General features: G+C 33.3%; 1 protein-coding gene across 1 annotated transcript in view; it reads right to left on the bottom strand.

Annotated features, from left to right (window-relative positions):
- Window positions 1-6,791: 6,791 nt before the first annotated feature.
- The window catches only part of LOC150109595 (uncharacterized), a 233,401-nt gene continuing 214,339 nt past the window's right edge, over window positions 6,792-25,853 (bottom strand). Inside the window, exons 10-11 of the mRNA XM_090402715.1 lie at window positions 22,571-22,696; window positions 6,792-12,344 (exon numbers count right to left, since the gene is read on the bottom strand). Of these exons, the coding sequence (XP_090258841.1) occupies window positions 12,201-12,344; window positions 22,571-22,696 (270 nt within the window). The 3' untranslated portion in view covers window positions 6,792-12,200. The remainder of the gene's footprint in view (window positions 12,345-22,570; window positions 22,697-25,853) is intronic.

Raw genomic sequence — 25,853 nt, 5'->3', positions numbered from 1 at the left:
ATTTGTCATAGTTTTTATTTTAGAACATTATTGGGGTTATAATGGATTTTATTTTTAAGTAATTTTGAATTATACTAAACCGTATAATTTTATCAATAATAAACACTATTTTTTCATGAAACAAAACAAGAAGAATATATTTTAATTTTAAGTAATTTTGAATTATACCAAACAGTATAATTTTATCGATAATAAACAATATTTTTCATGTTTAATTTTTTTTTTAATTTTTACCATAATTTTTATATTTTATCCAAACACATATACACTGTACTTACAGTGTGCATGTATGTATATTTCGAAAGTTGCAGCACCCCCACAATTTCAAGCCATGAGCTGCCACTGAGTATAAACTATTTTTAAAAATTATACAAAGCATTTAAAAACTTTAAAAAGAACTAACAGAATATCAAGAGAATTAAGAAGTTATTGTTTATCTTATGATTTCATAATTATGTTAGTGGAGATACTATTATATGTAATTACTGAAGAAATTTAAAAAAAAAAAAAAATCAGCTAATGCCTTTTTATTCCCATATACTGGGAGTAGGCGAGGCCATTTAGTCCTATCTAACTTTTGGAGACTGAGTGGGCAGGTCAATCTCCACTGGTACCCAATCAGAGATAGATGGCCCAAGGCCATCACTAATTAAGCAGTGCACAGTGAAGAGAGACGGCTCAAATGTGCCGCCATCTTGTGGTCCCTAACCCTAACACAATATATTTAATGTCTGAAATAATGTGGGTTCTACGGTCGATTTTCTTGAGTTTACGGGATGAAAAACCCGCTCGCTCGAAACCAGTCGAAAAAAGGCTTAGAATAATTTCGTCTAGTCACCGACTAGACTCGAAACCAAGTCTTCCTTCGTGTGACCAAGCGCCGTGGTATGAAAACGTCACATCCACTGAGCTACACAGGCTCTTACTGAGGAAATAAAAATTAAAAATTTTAAAGAAAAAATTTTATGTAAAAATAAATGTTTAAAAATCAGTGAGACTGGTAATATTCCTTGACTCTAACACCACCTTTAATAGATAAGGTATATGCATCAACCTGTAACATTTTAGCTAGTAGTGTACTTGTTCCATTTTTTGTGTGTTTTCTCTTTTAAGAGCCATGCTTTACTTTTCAATAACAGCGATAAATGACATTCTGTATATTTTATGACAAAAACATGCCATATAATTTGATGTCAACTTTGGAAAAAGTGGTTGGGATTGCTGCAATTATGACAAAAGCAACGAAGGCCATGAGTTCAGTGTGTATTGTCTGTTAATTATGTCAGTCAGTGTACCTGTATTGCAGAATTAAAAAAATCTGAATTTCCTGGAGAAAAAGTTCTTCTCTCTTTCTTTATGAGATTGAACTAATCTTCAGTTGAAAACCCCATATAAATGTTCTGCATGTCCTGGATAGGAGTGGAATGCAGGTCTTTCCAACCAAAGAGCAAAATTCACGATATCTTCATGGTACCAAGTTGTCCTGTAAGAAGTGGGCAAAATATGGACACACACACACACAGGCAATGAGCCGAGTAACTATTCAGGTGTTAATGGTATAAATGTAAATAATTTAAAGGCTGAAAAATGCTGGGTGGTAATATTTGAATTACTTCTGCAATGCCGATCAAGGCAGTTGCAGTACAAAACTGACTACTGAAAAAGTTGATCAACTCACAAAAAAAAAAAAAGGAGAGAAGCTGCATGCCAATTCAATGAATCAATTGAAAGAGCTCAGCATATTGCTTACAGATGGATTAAAAATGAATTAAGAGTGTGCAAGATGGGTTCACTGTGATCTCAGTGATGAATCATTCATAACTATATGTGATGAGCCCTGAATTAGAACACTAACCCAGAAATGAAATAGCAATCAAGTTCTTGAAAATACAAAACTTTATATAAAATTACATTGTCCCTCATCTGGAAAATCAAACAAAAATGGCAAATGTTATGCAGTTATACAAAAGAGACTGATGTTATTTAATCTTTTTTTTTTTTCTTTTTTTTTTTTGACTCCAAGGCATGATCTTCAACACTAGCTTTCTCAAAAGGGAAAAAAAAAATGTACCAGGTGAATATTACATTGAGCAGAGACACCTAAACCTTATTTGCAGTATGCAATTAAGAAAAAAAAAAACCATGCAACAATGGAAGTACTAATGGCCATCAATGGAACATCTATAGAATTCTCTCAACACAGTTCCTGATCTTTCCCTGTATGACTTCTGAGTATTTGATGCTTAAATATGAGCTACAAGAATCCAAATTTCACTATGGCAGAAAAACTAAAGCAAGCCACTACTAATATCCTAAAAAGATGTTTTAAATATGGCCTGCTACACCTTTTAGAATTTGGTCAATCATAAAAAAAAAAAAAAAAAAGAGTAAAAGAACTTGGAAAGGAAACTATGCCAAATCAGAGGATAATTCAAATAACATAAATAGTTTAACTACTTTTCAAATAGCTCTGAAACTTTGTGACAGGAGGAAAGGTATAAATGCTCCCCAAAAAAAGAGAGATTATTTAAGGAGGACTGCTAAGTAATAAGCAAGATACAGTGGGTGATTGGTTAACGAACAGCTCAGACTGCGAACAAATAAGACAATGGACACTTTCGCGAAAGATTTTTATGTTCGGACAACAAACAAATGTTCGGATAACGAACACCTCACAGAACAAACACAAGAAGAAGCGACGCTGTGTATAAGATTTGCAGAACTGTATTTTACTGCCATCTATGAACGGTTTCTGGAATGAGACTTTGACAGTTGTATACATAACTTTTTTTTTGTGTGCTAGTGATTTCTGTTCTCTGAGGTTTTTTTTTAAATAAACTTTTTATTTAAAAAAAAAGAAAAAAATTATAATATTATGGGGCCTAAAAAGAGAGTGTCAAGAACTGTGCTCACCATAGAAACCAAGCAAGAGATAATAGCCAAGGTAGAGAGTGGGCAGAAGATGTCTGATGTTGCTAGGCTGTATGGCTTGAACAGGTCTACAGTAGGCACAGTCTTAGCTAAGAAAGATATAATCAAAAAGACTCGAGCAGCTAAAGGAGTAACGAAAATCACATCTGAGAAACAAAGATGTGCCATCCACGAAAAAAATGAAGAGATTGCTTTTAGTTTGGATAAAAGAAAGGGAAATGAAAAGAGATGTAACTAGTATGAGTATCATTCAAGAGATGGTTAGAGAATTTTTTGAAGAACTGAAGAAACAAACTCCACATTCGTCACATGAGGAGATAGAATTCAAGGGTACCACTGGATGGTTTGCAAAGTTTAGAAAGAGATCTGGCATTAAACATGTAGTAATGCAAGGCGAGTCTGCTAGTGCAGATAAAGAAGAAGCTGAGAAGTTCTGTCTCAAATTTCAAGAATTCATTAAAAAAGAAGGATATTGTCCACAACAAATTTTCAATTGTGATGAAACTGGTTTATTTTGGAAGCGCATGCCAAACCGTACCTACATTATGAAAGATGAGAAAAATATTCCTGGGCATAAACCCATGAAAGACCGATTGACGTTACTTTTGAAAGCTAACGCTAGTGGTGATATGAAGCTTAAACCACTTCTTGTCTATCACTCTGAGAACCCTAGAGCATTCAATAAAAATTCCATAATTAAAGAAAGACTGGCAGTGATGTGGAGATCGAATGAAAGGGCATGGGTCATGCAGGTTCTTTTCAAAGAATGGCTGTTTAAAGTTTGTGCCCCAAGCATCAAGGATTACCTTCAGACCAATGAACTGCCATTGAAAGCACTGTTGCTATTGGACAATGCACCAGGACACCCAAAAGACCTTGAAGATAATTTGCTGGAATACTTTCCCTGGCTGACAGTTCAGTTTCTGCCTCCAAATACCACTTCGTTGATTCAGCCAATCAATCAGGAGGTTATTGTGGGTCAAGAAATTGTACACTCGCACGCTGTTTCGTCGGTGTTTTGAAGCATGCCAGTTCTCCTCAACGATAAAATTAAAAACGTTTTGGAAAGAAAAATTTGATATTCTTGAAGCTATCCGGCTAATTCAAAAGGCGTGGTCAGAAGTCACTCAATGACAGTTGAATTCTGCTTGGTGAAAGCTGTGTCCATCCTGCATTCAGGGAGACGGAGATGATGTCCCCTGAAATTATGGATGAAATTGTGACAACTGCTAGAGATCTGGAATTGGAGGTGAATGAAGATGACATTGAAGAGCTCATAATGGAACATGAAAATGATCTGACGACACAAGAACTCTTGAATGAAGAACACCAAGAAACTCAGCGAGATGTGTTTTCTTCTGAAAAAGAGGAAGACAAAAGAGGACCAATGCTGACATCTGCTATTAAAGATCTTTTGAAGAAGTGGGAGGATGTCAGAACAACAGTCTTAGAATGGCACCCAAACCAGGTTGAGGGCAATAGGCTTGGGGATCTCTACAACGACAATGCTATTAATTACTTCCAAAAAATCCTGAAGAGAGAAAAGCAACTGACATTGGACAGATTCTTTAACGCCCCACAAACGGAAAAAAAAACGTGACTGATGAAAATGCAAGACTGTGCATGTACGTATTATTGTTATTATAAATAAACGTAGTAAGAAATTATATAATTATTTATTTATTTTTTTGGGTCTCCAGAACGAATTAATGAAATTCCCATAAAAATCTATGGTAAATCGATGATCGGTTAACAAACAATTTGGGTAGCAAACATCGTCTTTGAACAGATTATGTTCGTTAACCGATCATCCTCTGTATTTAATAAAAATACTCTGTTGTACAAGTAGCATCTAGCAAATGTGTTAATACAGAATATTAGATGAACATGTCAAACTGCAAATACACATTACTCTTAATGTGGCAACTTGGTATTGGCCTATAGACTGCAGATTTTTTATCAAGCTATAAATGAATGTTTGTGAATAGCCTTTGAGTGATGGATGAATTTCAGTGCCTAGTGTGAAATAAGCACCTTGCTTATTAGGGACCTGAAAAAAAAATCTCCATGGTTTCTATAGCTCCTTAGGATTGCCAACCCTCCCAGCAGAGTCAGGAGTCTCCCAGAAATGCAAATATAGTTCTGTCTCCAGAGCATAGACTTTCTTCTCTTGGAATTATTTATCAGGTTGCAAAAATTAAATAAACTATCAAATATGAGTCATTTTAATTTTATATTTCAAAATCATTTGCTAATGTAGTTGCATTTAAATCAAGCAAGTCTTATATTTTATAATCAAATGCACTTGTGCATGCCTATGGTGATGCTGATGCACTGTATGCATTTCAGACTATGACAATGCATCTCCAGATTTTGTGCTGGTACTCATATCACATATCTACATATATTGAAAATATTGAATTACACATTATTAATAACTTATGACCTATGTGGATACCATGCCAAAGCAATAGATACTATGATGCATGGTTAAAAAGGTATAAATGATTTGGTTATTTTTTTTTTTTTTTAAAAAAAAGAAAATAATTCAAGGCAAAAGAGTCATTTTATCACATCATTTAAATTCAAATAAATACAAAAGTTCAGAAGAAGGAAATAAAAAAAAAATATAGTTTTATCAAACCTTTTTTTTTTTAAATTCAAAGTTTTTGAGGCAGTAATTTAATAATAGCAGCCAAAGTTATGGCAACATACCAAACAATTAAAACTACAGCTATTATAGTCAAGATTGTAGCAATAAATTAGTTGTTACAATGTATAATTATTCCTCTATTGCAAAAACCTTGTGGACTTATAAAGGTCAGCCGTATCACTGATAATGTTAGGACCAGCCACTCAGGAACTTATTAATGAATTACGACAATCAATATGTTTTCCAGTTGGATGTGATGCAAGAAAGAGCTATTTCCTATTACTGTTCAATACTTTTCTATGGAAAGCAGTATTATGACAGGTCTTTTTAAAATGAATTATTATTACCACCACATCCCACTCTCCATGGAGTAAGCAGACCCATCGTGAAAAGTTCATTCAACTGACAACATATTTATCATACCAAATCTTAAAATCCTTAAGATTTTAAGACTTAGTATGATAAGATTCAGAATTAATCCTTTAATTCAATAAAATTCCCTCATTAACTTAAACATCTCTATCATATTACCTCTTTTACTCCGATCCACCAAAATCTATAATTCCTTAACCTCTCTCCATAGCCACTCTCCTCCAATTCTACTAGAATGGCAAAGATAGCAGTCAAGCAATTGAAATTGAAATAATAATAATAATAATAATTATAATAATAATATTTGATCCAGAAAAATGATTTAAATGCAAACATTGTTGCACAGTAGACAATGCATTTTCTTTAATTACGGAAAATGCAATTCTGTTTACCAAAAACTGAAAGAAAATATCCCAGGAACAGTGAAAGCAAACTGCAACTAACATATTTTATATAATAGCGTGAAACATGATTTAAAGGCCCTGTCTTTTGATGTAGAAATACTTGTGTTAGAAGTATTCAGAGTATATATATATATATATATATATATAAAAAAACTATAATCATTCTTTGAATTCATAGATTTGAATATGGAAATCCTATTCTCAGCCATACTATGGATGGGTAATCATCAAAAAACTTTTGCATAATAGTATGCTTGATAAAGTGGCAAGAATCCATGCAATCCTACATAAGTCATCTTTACTGGGAGAAAATCAGAAAACCATCCCTGAAATCTCAACATAACAAATTCTAATTACTATTGTATATGTTCTTAATCTTTTTTTTACTACTTACTTAATATTTTCAGAATTTCCAGTAAACAAAAACTGTAAATGTTTTAAAATTCTTTATTAGTTAACAGGCTGACAATAGTACAGCAATTATCAACTGTGAAAAGTGAACAGAATCATTGCCACCATGGAAATCTCGGAAATCTTTAACAAATCTCAGAAATTGTGCATTTTCATGTTTTGTTAAAATTATCAAATGATTTTGCTTCGAGCATTATTAGATATTAACATGTTGACTGTTGATTTCTAACTAACTAAACAAAAGTTTAGTTAGTTAGAAATCAGACCAGGTTTATTATTTGATTATTATTTATTAGATGTTAATAGTCTTGCAAATTTCTAGAATCCTGAAATCTACTAATATGTTATTTAAAATGTCATATTCTGGTTTTTCTTTGCTCTCGTGAATGCACTGGAAGTAAAATATGCTGCAGAAAGAGAACACAAAACTGGCATGGAGGGTACGATAATAAATTAGATTCTTATAGAGCACCAAACTAATAACATCTAATAATATAAAAAAATAGTATTTTTAACATAAATTATAGAAATTAAGTGATCAATGGCAGAACCAAATTGAAAATGTGAAAAAAAAAAATTGCAAATCACACTGATTAATAGTACAATCATACCAATGTGTATGCATACACACATACCAGAGAGAGAGAGAGAGAGAGAGAGAGAGAATCAAATCATTTGAATCAAAAATGGCAGAAGTAGTGCTAAAAAAGAGACCAAGATATAGACCAATGCAATCAGGACCAATATAAGACAGTAGCACTCTCTTTTATGGTGAAGATCTAATTATAGTATAAACTGAACCTGTAAATGAATAATCTGGGGATATGGAAAAAATTCTGGATAGAAAACTACTAAAGTGTTCTTTATCTTCATAGTGAGAAAAACAAAAGTTTAGTTAGTTAGAAATCAGACTAGGTTTATTATTTGATTATTATTTATTAGATGTTAATAGTCTTGCAAATTTCTAGAATCCTGAAATCTACTAATATGTTATTTAAAATGTCATATTCTGGTTTTTCTTTGCTCTCGTGAAAACATAATGAGCAAAGGAATCTGCTAGGAAATGATGAACTACCTTAGAGATATCAAATACAAGTTTAAGCTTAAATTTGGAATTAATCTGATGACAGCTAATAAAGAAGTGTCACAGATATGCCCTGTCACCAATAATATAAACATATACACAATAATTTAATTTCTGGCAATTTGAATAGTAATATTAAGCACCATTCATTTAGTAAAACCTTATCAGTAAAACAACAATGAATGAATAATAAAGTTCAACCATATTTGTTGCTAACAATAACCAAATATAGAACATTCTCTCTCTCTCTCTCACACACACACACACATTAATGATACAAATCCTTAATATATCTCTCAGTTCTCAACATCTGTTTCAATACATCTTTAAGTTGGTAATAAAACCACTCAATATGTTCAAGTTATGAGCTGTGCTTATAAAACTTATTAATGGAGGAAACTTTCTAGTTTTGTATCCTATATACAATAGTGGAGCAACAGAAAACACTGCAGAATTTAAAAATAAATGAGTTGTATTTTAATCAAAATCTCACTTCAATTAATATGAGAAATTATGCCTAAGTTTTTTGTTGGTCCTTATATATAAAATTATTCTTCTAGAGTAATTTTCAAATCTTAAGATCAGTAGTGAAGCAGAACTTTGAAAGGCATGTGAAATATCAAGCTACTTAACTTTTTCACAAATGTACAATAATAATTTTAACATTCTACTATGATTTATTTATTTGTTTTTGGACAAAATTAGTTTTCAGATGAAATGTACAAAAAGTCATTCCTAGTTATTCAACTATAATTTAGACATTGCAGATAATGTAGTTTATATTATGGGAAACATCTAGGGGGATAATCACACTACATCATGTTGAAAACAAATATCCATTACAGACAATATTCTAGCTTCTATCTTACAACAAAAAGTATCAAATCTAGTCAACAGATAATTCAATATTAAAAATTCTCAAATGACAAATGATGCAGCATCACCTACTACTGCTATAAAACAAAAATTCATGAAAATGATAAATTGTTAATGTTTATGCTTTACTGATTCACCATTTGTCTATTAGTAGCCATGAATGAAAATAATTTTTGAAAAAACATGTAGTTTCAATGACAAATGATAATGTCCTATATAAGTGAGAATATTATTGTAGAGAATAGCAAATCATTAGAATGAAAATATTTTTGATGAACTCACACTTATACATTGTTATCTCAAACAGTTTTCAAAAGTAGCATTATAAAAATCTTATTAAAAAAAACTGGCATTTGAAAAATGTTTAAACTGCTATCTTGTATCTGAATTATTCTGGGCTTTAAGAAGTGGCACTAAAACAACAGTAGGAATTAATTCAGTTTTGTGACTACATTTTTATTAAAAAGACTGTTTTTTAAAACTAAACAAGTAGTAAAAAACAAACCCGACAAGTTTTGTTAGTTGTCAGACTAACATCTTCTACTACTGGCACATGAAATCAAACAGAATTTGCAGCCCTTAATAAACTCAAATTAGACAAAAACATAGTTATAATCACAGCAGACAAAGAGAATGCAACAGTGATTTTAAACTCAGAAGATTATAACGAAAAAATGAAAAGCCTTCTTGAAGATTCCAATGCCTACACAGCGTTAGACGGAGACCCCACTTGGCGAACTCACAACAAAACCAATGAACTTATCAAGAATATACCAAATTGGTCTGAGGAACTAAAAAGAAATTTACAAATCAAAACACCCACTAGTTTCTAGAATATATGGAGTTCCAAAAATTCATAAACGAGATGTGCCACTAAGGCCGATAGCAGATGGAAGGGACTCTCCTACCTCAAATCTGGCAAAGCACCTTACAAACTTGATTTTACCATATATAGGAAAAACACCATCGTTCATTAAGAACAGCACAGCCTTCATAGATAAAGTAAAAGATATACATATCGATCTTTCAGACATATTAGCGAAGTTTAGATGTGGTCAGCCTTTTCACAAAGATTCCAAGAAACGAAACAGTAAACATCCCAGAAAATCTCTTCCCACCAGACATTGTACAGCTCTACAAATATTGCATAAAAAACACGTTCTTCCTTTAACCAGACAAACTCTGAGAACAAAAAGAAGGACTAGCAATGGGTTCACCCCTCTCACCAGCTCTAGCAAACCTCTACATGGAAAATTTTGAAAATATGCTCTACAAAACTGGTACATCAAACCAAAAATTTGGCTCCGCTATGTGGACGACATCTTCATCATTTGGCCAGGAACAGCACTAGAACTGACTGCATTTAAAGACTATCTTAATAACTTACATCCTAATATAAAATTTACTCTGGAACTAGAAGAAAATAAAAAATAGAAATAAATGAATAAATAAATAAATAAAAAACAGATTATCGTTTTCCATTTATAGAAAGCCGACAAACACAGGAAGATTCCTTCGTGCTACCTCACACCACCATCACCGCCACCCCAAGCAAAAAATTGGCCTCATAAAAACCTTAAGGGATAAAGCATACAGCATCCCCAGTACAGAAGAAAAGTGGAAAGAAGAAATACAATACTTAACACAGATCCTACAACTGAATGGTTTCAAAGCTAAATTAATTAAGAAAATTCTCAATACAGCACCTACAAGAAACTTAAATAAGCAAGACTTCAAGGACACAGTCACCCTTCCTTATATCAAGAATGTCACAGATAAATTAGCCAAACTTCTCTACTACAACATAAAAGTGACTTTCCTACCACTTGAAAAGATATCAAAATCTCTTCATCCTCCGAAACCTCCACATCACCCAATGAAAAAACCAGGAGTTTACAATATTCACTGTTCCTGTGGCATCTGCTACGTAGGCCAGACGGGGAGATCAGGAGAAATCCGCATCAGTGAACATCAAAAGGACGTACAAAAAAAAGAGAGAACATAAGTCGGGTTTGGCATTTCACAGAACTTCTACTGGTCATGATGTACTCTGGGACAGAACAAACATGTCCTACATTAATAAAAACTGTTTCACAAGAAAATTCAAAGAGGCAGCAAATATGATCAAAATTCCTAACACAACATGTAATGTTGTGTTAGGAATTGTAATGCAACAAAAATCAAGGTTTGATTTTAAATCAAGTTTGGTCAGCGTTTATCAAAAATTTACCATGTTCAGACCTCGGACAGAGCAAAAGTGAACCACAGAACGCGACATCGAATAGCATTGTTTCCAGCTAACACGTATTAACGGTTGTATAGATCTGTTATTCGATTTTTTTAACGAACTTTTTTGATGTTCATAATACCAACAAATGAACTTTTTTTTTTCGTAATTTCTTATAGTTTGTGCTTTAAACTGTTAGTTATCTTTACCCCTGAAGATGCTAGTCTGATGACTAACGAAACTTGTCGGGTTTGTTTTTTAGTACTTGTTTAGTTTTAAAAAACAGTCTTTTTTTTAATAAAAATGTGGTCACAAAACCCGAAATAATTTGATTGAACATCTTAACTACAGAAACCTCCACATGAATAACAGTAGGAATATTTAAAAATAATATTAATGATAGCAATAATCATAATAAATATCTGTAAACTAGACATTTTTTTTCATCATCTCATCTTAGCCTATATATAAATACAAAATATGTATGAAAGTAGATACAGAAAATCCCATGGCAGATTTTATTTTTCTCCCTGAAAGAAAACTAACTTATAGCAATATATTCAAGCTAAAACTATAATTCAAGTTAAAACCCTGCTGATTTTTAAGACCTAATACCTTCAAAAAATATACATAAAAATTCCTGAATAAACTAGCATTTTAGTTTGCTTCTCCAGACAGTTTCAACTTTTCAGTGTTGTTGAAGAAGTACAACAGCTTAAAACAATAGAACTTATTCAAAATCAATACAAAACAGGAAGAACGCGATCAGTCTTACAACTAAAAATTTCTACTGATGGATTCTTATTTTTGATTGCAACTGTGTAGCAAAATACCTAACAATGCTCATACATGTATGCTGAATACGTTTCAAAATATACATGATCCTAATTTTAATTCACTGTTAGTCAACACAAAAGATTACGTAATGAAAATAAATAAAAAAAACAAAAGAATTACCTTTCTTGAAATGCAGTTTAACAAAGAAATTATCAAGCTGACAGACAAGCTCCACAATGTTCCAAAGCAAACGGTACTATTCAAGTGTTCTAGTGCCACTTTATAACACATCACTATACACAAATAAACAATTCACAACAAACTTGGATCTCAAAGCAAGTCTTTGATAAAAGAATGGTCTCGTCTAAAAGTGCAAAATGATTTGCTTCTTGATTCAAACAGTAACAATCACTATTATAAGCAGTTACTATCCAAGTTTTAACTTTAAAAAATTTAGTGCATACATTAGCTTTCTACTTCTACTGTGGGTTGTGAAGGTATCAATGTTGGTTTGTCACTGATTTCCTCCTTTGTCTGGTTTTCACTAACTTCTCGTATTGTGTCTACTGAAGTGTCTGCTAGGTCAATATGCTTGTCAAACTTCTTATTCTGCAAAATAAAGTTATGCATTGAAAAAAATAACTATAAAAATTTAAAATAAAACAGTTTTTAAATGTTATTACCAAATAGTAAACGAACAAATAGTATACTACATAAACGAATCTTAAGAAAATGAAGTTATTTCAAATAGATTTAAATATTGAAATATAAGTGGACAACCTGATGATAAAATTAAAGTAACAGAATGACACCTACGTTAAGAAAAAAATTATTTAATATTTGTAGAATTTTCAGCTAAGCTTCCTAGCAATTGTCAATACAATACAGTTGAAAAGAGATAAACACGATAAGAACAACACTTAAATTGCAAGTGCATGACAACATATGCTACTGACTGCAGGAGGCTCCATCTACAACTTTTAGAATTCAAAGAAATAAATTTAAATAATTACGATTTTATGAACCACATGAATGAAGAGTGTTATTTAGAACGACTTCCCAACATTGTGAAAGTTTAAGGTAATCACTTTTGTTGAGATTTGGACTATGAATGTGGGCTTAGCAACTTTCTTTATATAATCTTTCAAGAAGAAAATAACTTTTGTGTAGGACTTCAGCTTTATTCAAATGAATTCTATGCCTAGTGGATAAGGTGTGACTGGCTAAACCAGTTATTAGAGTCTTGAAGTCAGATATACTCTTAGTGTTCTTCTATAAGAATCTGGGCTGAACATCTGCCATAATAATCTGCTAATAATAACAAACACCACATGAACAAGGAACCCCCCATAAACTCCAGAATAAAAGACAGGAGGATATGTGTTTTGCAGAGAAACTAGGAAGGAATTTAGTTTATAAACTGGACAGAAAGATTTTAATTTAGATCGGTGTGACAAAGGAGTCTTGCAATTTTTTTGAAGATTTGTTTGAAGGTCATAATTATTTTATTGATTATTTTTGTATTATAACCATTAGAGATGAAAGTAAATTCAATAAATGACAGTCCATTATTTAAAAGAGAATCAGTAGAATTTATCTTATGTGCCCAATGAACTAAGTTTTGATCACTATCATATTTCTGACAGTGATAATGATATGAAGCAACATTAAGATATTTACAGTATGAGTTAGTTTTCTGTATACTGAGAACTGCAGACTGGCATTAGATTGATGTAGAATGAAAAAGCCCAGAAAAGGTAGACAACTTATCTCAAATTGTCTTGAGATAAGTTGTCTACTTATCTCAAGTAGACAACTTATGTTTCAAGTGTTTCTTGAAACATAAGTTGTTTCAAGTGTAAATTTAATACTTGGATGAACTGAATATCTCCAAGAAATTCATGAAAATCAGACAAGGAAGAGTTCCATACAGCAAAAACATCATAAACATATCTGTATCAAATAGATGCCTCAGGAGAAAAATGTTTGTTCAAATTGTTCCATAAAATAATTTGCCCAGAGTAAGGGAAATAGGAGACCTCATTGCAGTTTCTTCTATCTGTTTATAAAGTTTGTTTTGACAACAAAAGTAGCCTGAATTTATGACAAATTCAGAATATTTTACAATATCAAGGAAAAAATCACTGTGTAGCATCAGCCAGTGAGATGTTTGTGAAAAGTGAACCATGTCAAACCTAATTAAAAGATCTGCAAGTTGTAAAGATAATCCTAATATTTTAATTGTGAAATCTTTTTAATTTTTAATAAAAGAAGAAGAAAGTCCTGTAAAAGTAGAGAGAAGATCTGATAGATGTTTTGAAAGTTTATAAGTTGGACAACCCATACACTTAACAAAAGATCTCAATGGAATATTTTCTTTGTATCTTTTGAAGACCATAAAGCTGAGGAGGTCTGGCATGATGAATTTCAAACTTTTTAATGGTATCTTCCATCCCATCAATGAACCTGATCCAGGATTACGAAGTCTGTTGTTCTGTGCCTGAGCAGTTAGTAAATGACCTGGGTTAAGTTTGGTGGTTGGAATTATGATTGTAGTAACTAACACTATGAGGCTAGCATATTATGTCTGTTAATCGTGTATATTCTCTGTTCAGTTTGTCCATTTTGCAGAGTATAAAACAAGTTCATGTCCTAGACAGGATTCAAACCCAGAATTTTCAAAAAAAGTCAAATATCATGACAACTTTGTGACAGCACTATAGAGGTGCTAATAACTAACAGAATCAGTAAATCAAACTTGGTTACTGTAATAAGAGGACTCCAGAAATCCACTTATCAATTCAGTCAAGGTTATCAACAAGTGGCAAGTGAATTTTCAGGCCTGTGCTAAATGCATTCAAAATATATTATTTTCTTCAATATATTTAAATATTATTCCATATATATAATTAAAATATAATTTACACTTTTTTCATTCTAAAACATCATCTCATTTACTGTCAAGGTGGATGCTATGAACCATGAATAACAAATTTATTAGTGAAGTTTTATTCCAAATCTTTGGAAATAAAACTTCTGGATATGAAATCTTTAATTCAAATATCGTGTTCCCTTTTTAAAGAAATCACAAAAAACACTTGCAATTTTAGTTGCAAGTTTTATCTAAAAGTCATAACATAAACCAATCATCTTCACTTTCTTCTGTCCTTTCTGTCTCCTAAATAAGGATCAGAACCTTATTTTCATTTCTACATGAAAGATTACGAAAAAACAACATTCATTAAAAACTTAACCTGCTGTATTTTCTTCTCCAAGAGTTTCCCTATCATCATTGTCGTAACATAACTATTAAACATTTTTCTCTTTATATGAAAGACTTCATAAATATCCAGTCAAGTTCCAAAAATCCCCTAATTTCTTTCACTACAGTATTATGCCATGTTCTCATTCCATACATGCTCCGCTGCACACCATACTTCTGAGTTTCATTTCAGTCATGAATTGAGAAAAATGAGCCACCATTATGTGTTATCATTACAGTGCTTGAAAACAGTAAATCTCACACTTCTTCAGGTAAAAAAAGTAAGTTTTTCATATCATGAAAAACAAATACATTTAAATTAAATTATAGCAAGATTATAAAATAATTTTATAATCAAACTGATGCATTAATTCAGTTTAATATTAACCTTACATGTATATACAGTATGCACGATATATGTAATAGATGATCTTATTAAAAATAAATTATTACACGTTCCTCATAATATAACTTCATTAACAAAAAAAAATATTGATAATTATAAACCCAAAGGTTAAAAATGGCAAATTAAACTAAGGTACTGTAGTACACTATATATCTTATTTTTTCAACACTTTTAACCCTTAGGTAGGTGGACAACTGCAATATAGTATTGTCCTAATCTTCTGTTCACAATAATACTGTAATTAAAAACGTGAATATTTTATATAATGAACATGCCTTTAATGCTCTTATTTAAAAAAATTAAAAAAAAAAAAAAACTTATCTTGCAATGATAAGTCAAATACTAGATCATAAAAGTGAGTCTAACTTCATGGTCAGTGCTATGCACGTTCTTGTTTTCGTGAATTTTATTTTATCTTTCATATCAAATTATTTTTTGAGTAATTTGCATGAATTTGTGTTCATTATGAACAATAAATGAAAGTAAATGTAAACTATACTTTCTTAAGTTTTGTGAAACAGTACAAAACCAAAGGCAACTGCAGGGATCAGAAATTATTAATAAACTGAAGAAAAATTCTATTGTGCAATCAAGTAAAAACAATCAGATACGATGTGCTTTCAAATAACTCAAGGATTCAAGTGGCTGTGCTATGAAGATGCATTTAGTAATGCATGTACTACGTATCTTAAGGATGCTGAGTTAACTCTAGACTGCAAATAAGGTAAAGTTGAAGGAAATTATTGTCATGATTGGCACCAATGATTTGGGAGGTGAGAAGTATTCTATGAGGGAGGATGTAAAGGAGTTGTTAGAAGAGGCAAAACTCAAGAGTGAGAAGGTGAAGACTAAGTCTCCTAACACGCTATGATAGAGGCGAACTGAGGAGGTAGACACTGATAGCCAATGAGTCTATACGTAAATTGTGCAAAAGGAATGAAGCAAAATTTGTGATTCTGTGGTGGAAAGTTTGATGGAAAGTTGGATTTGTTTGATGTGTTTGATGGAAAGAAGGATTTGTACAATGTCGATGGACTGCATCTGAATGGTTTTGGTGTTAGGTGAACAGTGAGCTTTGTTCACCGAGCATGCTGACATGCAAATTCAGGGAAACTTTAGCAATTAGAGTGGAAGCAAGTGAGTTTGTGCAAAAGCACCCATGAAGTGAGTGAGGTGAGAATGACCAAGTGAGGAATCTAGTCTCTCAAGCAAAAATATTGAATAAGGTAGTCAATTCAGAAAGTAAAGGTAGGTGGGGGAATAAAGCGATGTTGCTGTTTCAATATACTAATACCAGAAGTATCAGGAATAAGAGGGAGGAGTTTTTTGGCAATGGTTAGTGCAATCTTGCCAAAAGTTATAGGCAGTAGTGAGACTTGGCTAACAGCAGGTGATATAGTTACAGAGATAGAATGTGAAGGGTTTAGTATTTTCAGGAAAGACAGAGAAAATAGGATGGGGGAGGAATACTGTTGATGATAGCAGATGAATTACAACCAAAAAGAATAGGAGACAGGCAGAAGGGCGGCTGTTCATTTGAAGCAATCTGATGTGAGATTAAGATCAATAAGACAAAATATACAGCTGATTGTTGCTATAGGCCAGGGAGTTTCATAGATGATCTGGAAAACATCATCGCCAAATTAGTACAACGAGTACAGATCAAGTGATTATTATGGGGGACTTCAACTACAGAGATATAGACTGGAAGGAAGAAAGATCAAATGGTAGAAAGGAAATATAATTTATACACCTGGAAATATAATTAATATTAATTATATTTCCAGGTGTATAAATTAATTATATTAATTATACAAAAGGAAGCCAGAAGGCAAAGCTGGCTGTCTTCAATACAGTCTATGTCCCCATTCTCACTTATGGTCATGAGAGTTGAGTAATGACTGAAAGAATGCGGACATGAATCCAAGCAGCTGAAATGAGGTTTCTTCGAGGGGTTGTGGGGCTAACAAGACTTGACAGAGTCAGAAGCTCTGCAATTCAGGAAACCCTCAATACTCAACTGTTGTTTCTCTGTGTTAAGAGATCACAGTTACGTTGGTACGGGCACCTGGTCAGAATGCCACAAGAAAGGCTCCCCCAGCAGGCCCTCTTTGCCAAGCCAGAGGGTGGGTGGCCACGTGGAAGGCCAAGGACTCGCTGGATAGATTATATCCAAAACCTTGGGTGGACACATTTGGGAGTCTCACCAGAACACCTGAGCTTGGTGGCAGAGGATCGTGACCATTGGAAGTTCCTCTTGCAGCTGCTGTCCCCACAACCCAATTAGGAAAGGTGGGCCTTGAAGATGAATGAATGAATAAAAAAGGATATATAATTTATAATTACTTAAAGCAGCATATGATGGAGGGAAGACTAGGGGTGGGAGAGTATTGGACCTGGTCATAGGATCAGAAGAGTTATCCATAACCAAGATGACAACATTGCCTCCAATTGGTGAAAGTGACCATGCAGTCTTGACTTGGGAGATTGTAAAACATGAGGAATATCTATCAAGGGGTATTTGTGGAACTACAAGGCAGGTGATTATGACATGCTTAGGAAAAAGCTTAAATCTGTACCATGGCATAAAACACTGCAGAGTAAGGATGGATGTTAGCAGTGCATGGAATATAGTTAAGGATCTTCTAGAAAAAGCAGTATTAAATTGTGTATCTAGGATAAAGAGGGTTAATTGGATAGGAGTTAAGATGGATGAGTTATATCATTAAACACAAGCTGCAAAAGAAGAAACTGCTGTGGAGAGTATATAAACAAAAAAAGATGACCAGCATGGCAAGGAAGGCAAAATCAGATTACGAGAAGAATTTAGAAGGGCAGGTCAAAGGAAATCCCAAAGAGTTCTTTCGTTATGTGGCAAGAGGAAGAATAACTATGGAAGATTAACCTTAATGAGTGATGATGGTCACAAGGAAACAAGCAGATAAAATAGTTGAGTTACAGAGTGACCACTTTGCAAGCATATATCTTCCTAGTGAGGTTACTGCTTTTACCTATGTGACAGACACTAATGTAGGAACAGAGGTGGGTGAATTAGAGGTTCTTAGGATATTTAAGAATCTCTATGTAAATACAGCTGTGGGATTAGATAGGATAGTAGCTAGGGCTTTGCGAGAATGTGCAAGGGAAGTAGCAATGACTTTGTCTAATCTGTTTAATTTAAGTCTCACCTCTGTAGAGTTTCAAGGGAGTGGAAAGAGGGCAAAATTATTCCTTTGTATAAGGGAGGTTCTAAAACTACAGTAGCAAATTATAGACCAATCAGTATCTCAGGCGTGGTGGTAAAAGTACTAGAAAAATCGATAAAAAAGAGAATTCAAGAATGGGTATATAACAAAATATGATATTGTATGAGGCTTTGTGAAGGGTTGGCTATACCTTAGTAATTTATTAACTTTTTATAATAGAGTAACAGCTGAGTTGGATAAAGGAAATGGCTACACAATGATTTTGCAAAGGCATTTGACAGAATATCACATGGAACACTGTTACACAAATTAGAACAAATGGGGATGGATACAAAACTGGTTAAGTGGATAAGAGAGTGGCTGCTGGACAGATATCAAAAAGTGGTATATGGATGGGCAGAATCGATGCGAAAATAGGTGACTAGTGGTGTGCCACAAGGTTCAGCGCTGGGACCATTTCTGTTTAATTTGTACATAAATGATATAGGAAATGACCTGAAAGGAAATATTCAGTTGTTTGCTGATGATGCAAAATTAGGTAGAGTAATAGTTAAAGGCGATGCGGAGAGCTTGCAGGAAGATTTAAAGACTGTCAGCATGAGCAAAAGATAATGGGTATCAGTTTAATGTCGAGAAATGTAAAGTTATGCATTTTGGGATAAATAGATTACAAGCTGTATATCACATTAATGGCACTGTACTCCAGGAAATAGATGAAGCTAGAGATTTAGGGGTGGTGGTGGTAGACAGAGAGTTAAAGTTTAGAGGACATGTTGCTAAGGTAGTCAATAAGATTACTTGGCTTTGAAGAACACATTAACAAGTAGAAATAAGTAAGTTGTAATTCCTCTTTATAAGGCCATGATACACCCACATCTGGATTATTGTGCTAAGTCTGGTCCCCTGGGTTTCTTGGGGATGTGGAAGCAGTGGAGAGGATTCAGAGGTGAGTGGCCTCTGGAATGTTCCCTATGAGGATAGATTGAAGGTGTGTGTCGATTGCAGAAGTTGGTTGATAGAAGAAAACGAGGGGATATGATAGAAACATTTGAGTTGCTTAAAGGATTTTATAAGATAGATGCAGCGGATATGTTTCAGCACTTCACTAGGAGGCCCGAACAAGGGGTCATCCCTGGAAGTTGAATAAAGGTGTGGTCAGTAGGGGTGTGAGGACTAGATTTTTTGCTTGGAGAGTGGTGAATGAGTGGAATGGGTTGCCTGAGTCAGTTGTGAGTGCTTTTTCTGTTAATGGATTCCAGGAGAGGTATGACAGATTGTGTGGATAGATTGGGTTTCCTGTGATGAGTCTTCGGACTCCATGGAGGTGCCTGTATAATAATAATAATAATAATTAATGCAGGATTTTAGAAGACATTTAGGTTTTATGAAGCATCCCATAAATAAAAAATGCTGTGACATAGACATGGACAGAAATCATCCCAAAATACACCTCTAGAAAACATACAAAGAAAAAAATGGAGATTCTAAAATGTTTGAACACCTTAAGTGCCTTTGTAATACAGCCTATTATATAGCTAAATTCAATTAACCATTTACTGACCTCAGAAACTTGACAGCCCTTAAATAAGTATGACAGATACAGGTGAAGTAGAATCCAGTGCCATAATGATATGAAAGGTAAAGAATTTGTATCAGTTAAGGAAATCAAAGAACACTAGACTTTGGTAAAGTGAGACTTATTCTAAATGCTTCTGCAGATATTTCAAATGAGGAGAAACATGTCTTTTATATGAGCTACATTGAATTATGGAATTTCTTTTCCATAATTCATTTCCAAAACTCAACCAGCTGCAGGGTACTTAGATATATTAGAGTGAAATGATCAAGTTATTAATAAATTAAAGATACCAAGAAATTATATACTTTGTTTAATCCTTTATCCAAGTGTAAGCAAACAAGTTTGCACCTAAAGTATTTTCAGGACTGGGACAACTCGTGGTAAAGGTGGTGTGACTTCACATCACTTGCCTTAGTATCCCATAATGCAAAGCACATCTCCTTGTGGAGATGTATAATGCTATGCATTATGTGAAGGATCACTAGAGTCGAAATCACCCAGACCAATTTCGACCTTTATTGGGGTCTCATCAGTGAGAGCTAGACCCAGAGGTGATACTAAGGTTGAAGTTAAGGAAACCAAAGAATTCTAGACTTTAGTAGAGTGAGACTTCTTCTAAATGCTTCTACAGATATTTCAAATGAGGAGAAACATGTCCTTTATATAAGATACATTGATAAAAATTGGAAACTGAAAGAGGAATTTCACCTTTACCACAAGGAGTTGCCCCAGTCTTGAAAATACTTCAGGCACAAACTTTTTGCTTACACTTGGATAAAGGATTAAACTAAGTATATAATTTCTTGGTATCTTTAATTTATAGTATAACCAAGTGGAAAAACTTTCAGCGACTACCTAACTCTGATCAAGTTATTCTTGCCATGCAAGACTGGTAATTGGTTAGCAGGCATTAGAACAGATGTAGCAGGTTGGGAAAAAAGAAATGGCTACTGGCAAAAGCAGAGACATTCAGATCATATATCAGCACACCATATTGCATATAATTTGAATTTGGCTGTTTTAAATTCTATTAAAGGTGTTCCCTTTGTTAAAGAAATTGAAACAGTAGTAAAAAAATTATACACCTTTTACCAGAATTCACCAAAAAGACTGAAAGAACTAAGAAGAGTAGCAACCATGTAACAAGCAAATAACCTGAAATTCAAATATCTGAATTCAGTAAGGTGAATAACTAATAGTGGGAGCACTGACTACACTATGTGTGTGGATGGAGACTCTGGTAATTGGTAATTTGTTATAGTGAGAATTGAAAGTATCTATACACAATACTATGGTAATATAAAAAAAAACTGCCTTCAGAATAAAAACTGCCTTTAATTACACTTTGATTAAATGATCACTGACATGTAAGGAAGCCACAGAATTGATATCCTAGGTTCTGACAGGATAATGAAGCTGGGAAAGGATACAAAAAACTGCAACAAAGATCATATCGGGATTATGGAATTCAGATTATGAGGATATTCAGAGTATGTGGACTGCAAACACCAATAAACTGGAGAAAGAGGGGTAATATGACAGATGTCTATAAACTTTCGAAGGGTGTTATAGGATATCGGCTGACAAAGTTTTTTGTAATATGGAATGTAGGGTGAAGACAAGGGATAGTCATAGAAGTTAAGCTTGTGTGTATAGTAAAAAAAAAAAAAAAGGTGAGAGCTAGATTTTTATCTCACATTATATAGCATTCGGGGGAAGGAGCAAGAATTATATATAGTCCTTCAAAACCTTAATTCAGTTTTGAGTGTTCATGCATCATCATATTTCTAATACTCCTTCAAGGAGTGTATAGGAAACATAATAGTGACCGATGAAGTTTACATCCCATCAACAATTTTCCTCCAAATTAGTCTATTTCTGAAGGACTCAGATATTGCCATAACTTGTATTTCAGTCTTCTAATGTACTTTTAATTTCATCAATCTACCTGTCTTCCTCTGTGGCTTTTCCTGCCATCAAACACCTATTTTGCTAACCTTTCCTCTCCATGCTGTTTAAATAACCATATCACCAGAGATTAGCTCTTCACACATTTCTAATGATATTAACAATGTTTGATTTTTGAGGTATGTTTAGATTGCATTGCATGTTTTGGTCTCTGTATTATATTTATGGTGAAAAGTAAATAAATCACTTTTTGTTTGGTTGTTATTAAGGGACTTCTCCTTTGCTTTATAATTAGATATTAAAAATTAGGAGCATCAGGAATTCAGATAATTTTCAATATTATCAAACAAAATTTAAATTATATAAACTAAATGTAAGTCATGAACTGGTATCCTTCTTAGAGCTACTAATTACAAAGTGATTTTACAATCTATTTTTTTTTGTTTAGGTACATGATACAATAAGGTAACTCACTGTTTCTGGTGGAGGAACTATAGGTATTGCTGCTTTTGGTCGCTTTTGAGGCAGAGCTCGAGAATGCTGCTGACTATGTGTATTATAGTATGTGATGCCACCTCGGTAGATTTCTTGAGGCTGTGGCTGAAAAGAAAGACCACTCTGCATCATTAAAAATTTAAATTTTATCTTTACTGAATCTATAACCAACTTCATTTTCTAATAAACGTTAAAAAAAAAAAAAATCAGCTAATGCCTTTTATTCATGTATAGGGAGTAGATGAGGCCGTTTTAGCACTAACGTTTGGAGAATGAAGGTGGCAGGTCAATCCCCACCAATAGCCAATCAGAGATAGCTGGCTCAAATAATCACTAATTATACATGGCATCCAGCAAGTGAAGACTTGCTGAGAAGTAGTGCCATCTCATGGTCACTAATCCTAACATTATGTCTTTACTGTCTGAAAACAGTGTGGGTTCTACGGTCAATTTTCTTGAGTTTCCGGGAGGGAAAAAACCTGCTTGCTTGTGTCAGAGATAAACTAACTCAGGAACCAGTTGAAAAAAAACTTAGTAAAAATTCCTCTAGTCAGAGACTAGAATAGAACTTATGACGCTGTTTCTTTGGATGGTCTAGTGCCATGAACAGCACATACCATTACACTGAGCTACACAGACTCTTTTTAATAAGTGTTATATTATTAAATGTATTCTGAGACACAACTAGTATAAATGAATCACAAATAACATCCATGAAATTGTGAACGTGCATGAATAACAAAAAAAGACCTTCGTAAACATTAGGTAGGGGAATATCTAGTTTCTGCAACTATTCCTCCAAGAAGCAGATGGATCGCTTGAAATCATTTCTAATACACTTCTATGGTGATTGTATTACTGACAAATACAGTGTCCACAATGCTTACTATAGTTACGTTTGCTTTTGGGTACCAACAATAATGCATTTCTGGCCACATTTTGTCCACCTCAAAGTTTTGTTTATGAAGACTACATTTAAAATATAAAGGAAGCATTTAAAGGTAAAATTTAAATAAATTAATTAATTATACATGCCAAGAAATTATATTCTTGTTTATCCTTTATCCAAGTGTAAGTAAACAAAATTTGTGTGAAGTATCTAATAAGAAATTATATTCTTGTTTATCCTTTATCCAAGTGTAAGTAAACAAAATTTGTGTGAAGTATCTATAAAGATAACATCTGACTATTCATTAATTAAGATTTATATGTACCATAATTTATGTAAACCTCCTTTTAAATGCTGAAACAGAAAAGTAGGCATCTAATTTTCTAACATGGTCTTCTATGATGAGTCTGTGAAAAAGAAGTTAATTTATGAACAGAAGTCTTATATAAAATAAGACTCTGAAGTAGAACCTGTTCTAAAGTTTTAAAGTTTTTAATTACTTTAATAAACTAATATTTTGTACATGTTTCAATAATTTGCATATTAAAATTAATAAAACTTAATTTTATGCATATAACCAACAACATGATTTCATATCAACACAAAAAATGTTAACATCAAAATGAATACAAAATACATATTATTACATCTGTTCCCTGAAATATGTTTCCCCATACATTTAAACTGAGTTAATTTAAAATGGATAACACAGAAGAATAATATAAAACCACGAGATTCTTCTCATGGCTTTATAAGGCTACAGAACTTATAGCAAAACAATATCATGTGTGGGAAGGGATCAAGAGAAAAGTAATCTGTTAATATTCTTTTGAAGTAGCTGGAGGTTATACTCTTTGGGAAATACTTCATGGAGAAGGCTGTTTCAGATGAGGCAGATGAAAGATAAATGGGAATACAACTTTGTTGGGTTAACAAATCAGTTGTAAGTGGATGTTACAGCAGCTGTTGCTTGTATTACTGCAAGTTTAGCAGAAATGAGAAAGTTCTGCAGAATGGTGTCCAGAAATATCTGTAAAAAAGATACAATGCAAAAATAGTTGTCTGAGTCAGTGACTGGAGAGAAGGGTTAATAATTAGCTGAAATGACTTGTGGATAGCATCAAGAATTTTTAAAGAGGTTTTTGGTGCACCATCCCAAATGTGACAGCAGTATTCAAAGATTGGGCCGACTTATACAAAGTTAGTAGCTGGACAGATGAAAAGTAATGTCATGAGTGAAAAAGAATGACAAATTTATGGAGCTAAGGATGTAATAGGAAGAAGTGATATCTGGTGTTGACTTCTGAGATGAGCATTATCAAAGGTAAGGGGAGAAATACTATGATTTTTTTGCAAGATAAATTACAAAATTGTATTCTGGAAACATTGAAAGGAGCAAACTGTCATAATCCCACTGATTGATGATAGAGATCAGTGTTTAGGACACTGCAAGGTATGTTGCATAGGCAAGAGGAATGAAGAGTGCTATCATCAGCAGAACTTTGGACAGGGTTTGAGATCAGTGAGAGAAGGTTGTTTAGGGAGAGGGTAAGTGAAATTGCAAATTGCCAATGTATGGGTCTGTCTTTTGCATTTGTAAAACAAAAGACAAACAATACAACGGTAATTTGTAGAGAAACTCTCAAATTTCCTGGAAATGTCAATTGCAACATAGCAGGTTCACCAAACTTTTCAATAGCACGTTATCCAGAGATGTGCTATGGATCTTCACTGGCGGAACCCATGTTAGTGATCCCTGATGGTGAAAGTTTTCCAGGTGTTGGAAAAGTTGACTAGTGATGATCTTCTAAATTACTTTGGACAGTACCGAGGTGAGAACAACAAACTAGGGCTGGCTTCATACTGGGGGGGGGGGGGGGTAGAGAAATGCCAGCTGAATCTAAAAACAGCATAGAGATGATAAATTACAAGTGTCAGTTCAGGAGTATATATCTTGAACACAACTGGTGAGATCCACCAGGATCAGAAGCTTTTATGGTATCCAGGTTGTATGACATTTTTTCTGATGACTTTTTAGCAGGGTTACAGAAGGCATGGAACATGCAATGTTCCAGGTAAAGAAAGAGGTGATTTGGCTTGGTCATCTAGGCAGGAGCTAGATGAGAAGAATAATGTTTTGGTGGCTTTACTGACATCTCTATCTTTCATAATTTTTGTTATCTTTAGCATAGCTTTTTTTTTTCCCCCATGACTATCCTTTTAATTTCATCTTCACATTTACCATCATTTCTTATTCTGGATGCCAGTAAATCATAACTTTCAACAATCTCTCTGTATCATAAATTCATCTAAACTGTCAAAAGCATCACTTTTGTTTTGCTGATGTTTAAATTAAGCTCGGCTTGTTGCTTT

The sequence above is a fragment of the Typopeltis vanoorti genome, chromosome 2 (assembly GCF_054136105.1).
Source record: "Typopeltis vanoorti isolate ZY-2024b chromosome 2, IOZ_Tvanoo_1.0, whole genome shotgun sequence".
In the NCBI taxonomy this organism is placed as follows: domain Eukaryota; kingdom Metazoa; phylum Arthropoda; class Arachnida; order Uropygi; family Thelyphonidae; genus Typopeltis; species Typopeltis vanoorti.
The sequence above is the reverse complement of the archived record's forward strand: the minus strand, read 5'-3'. Positions and strand labels throughout refer to the sequence as shown.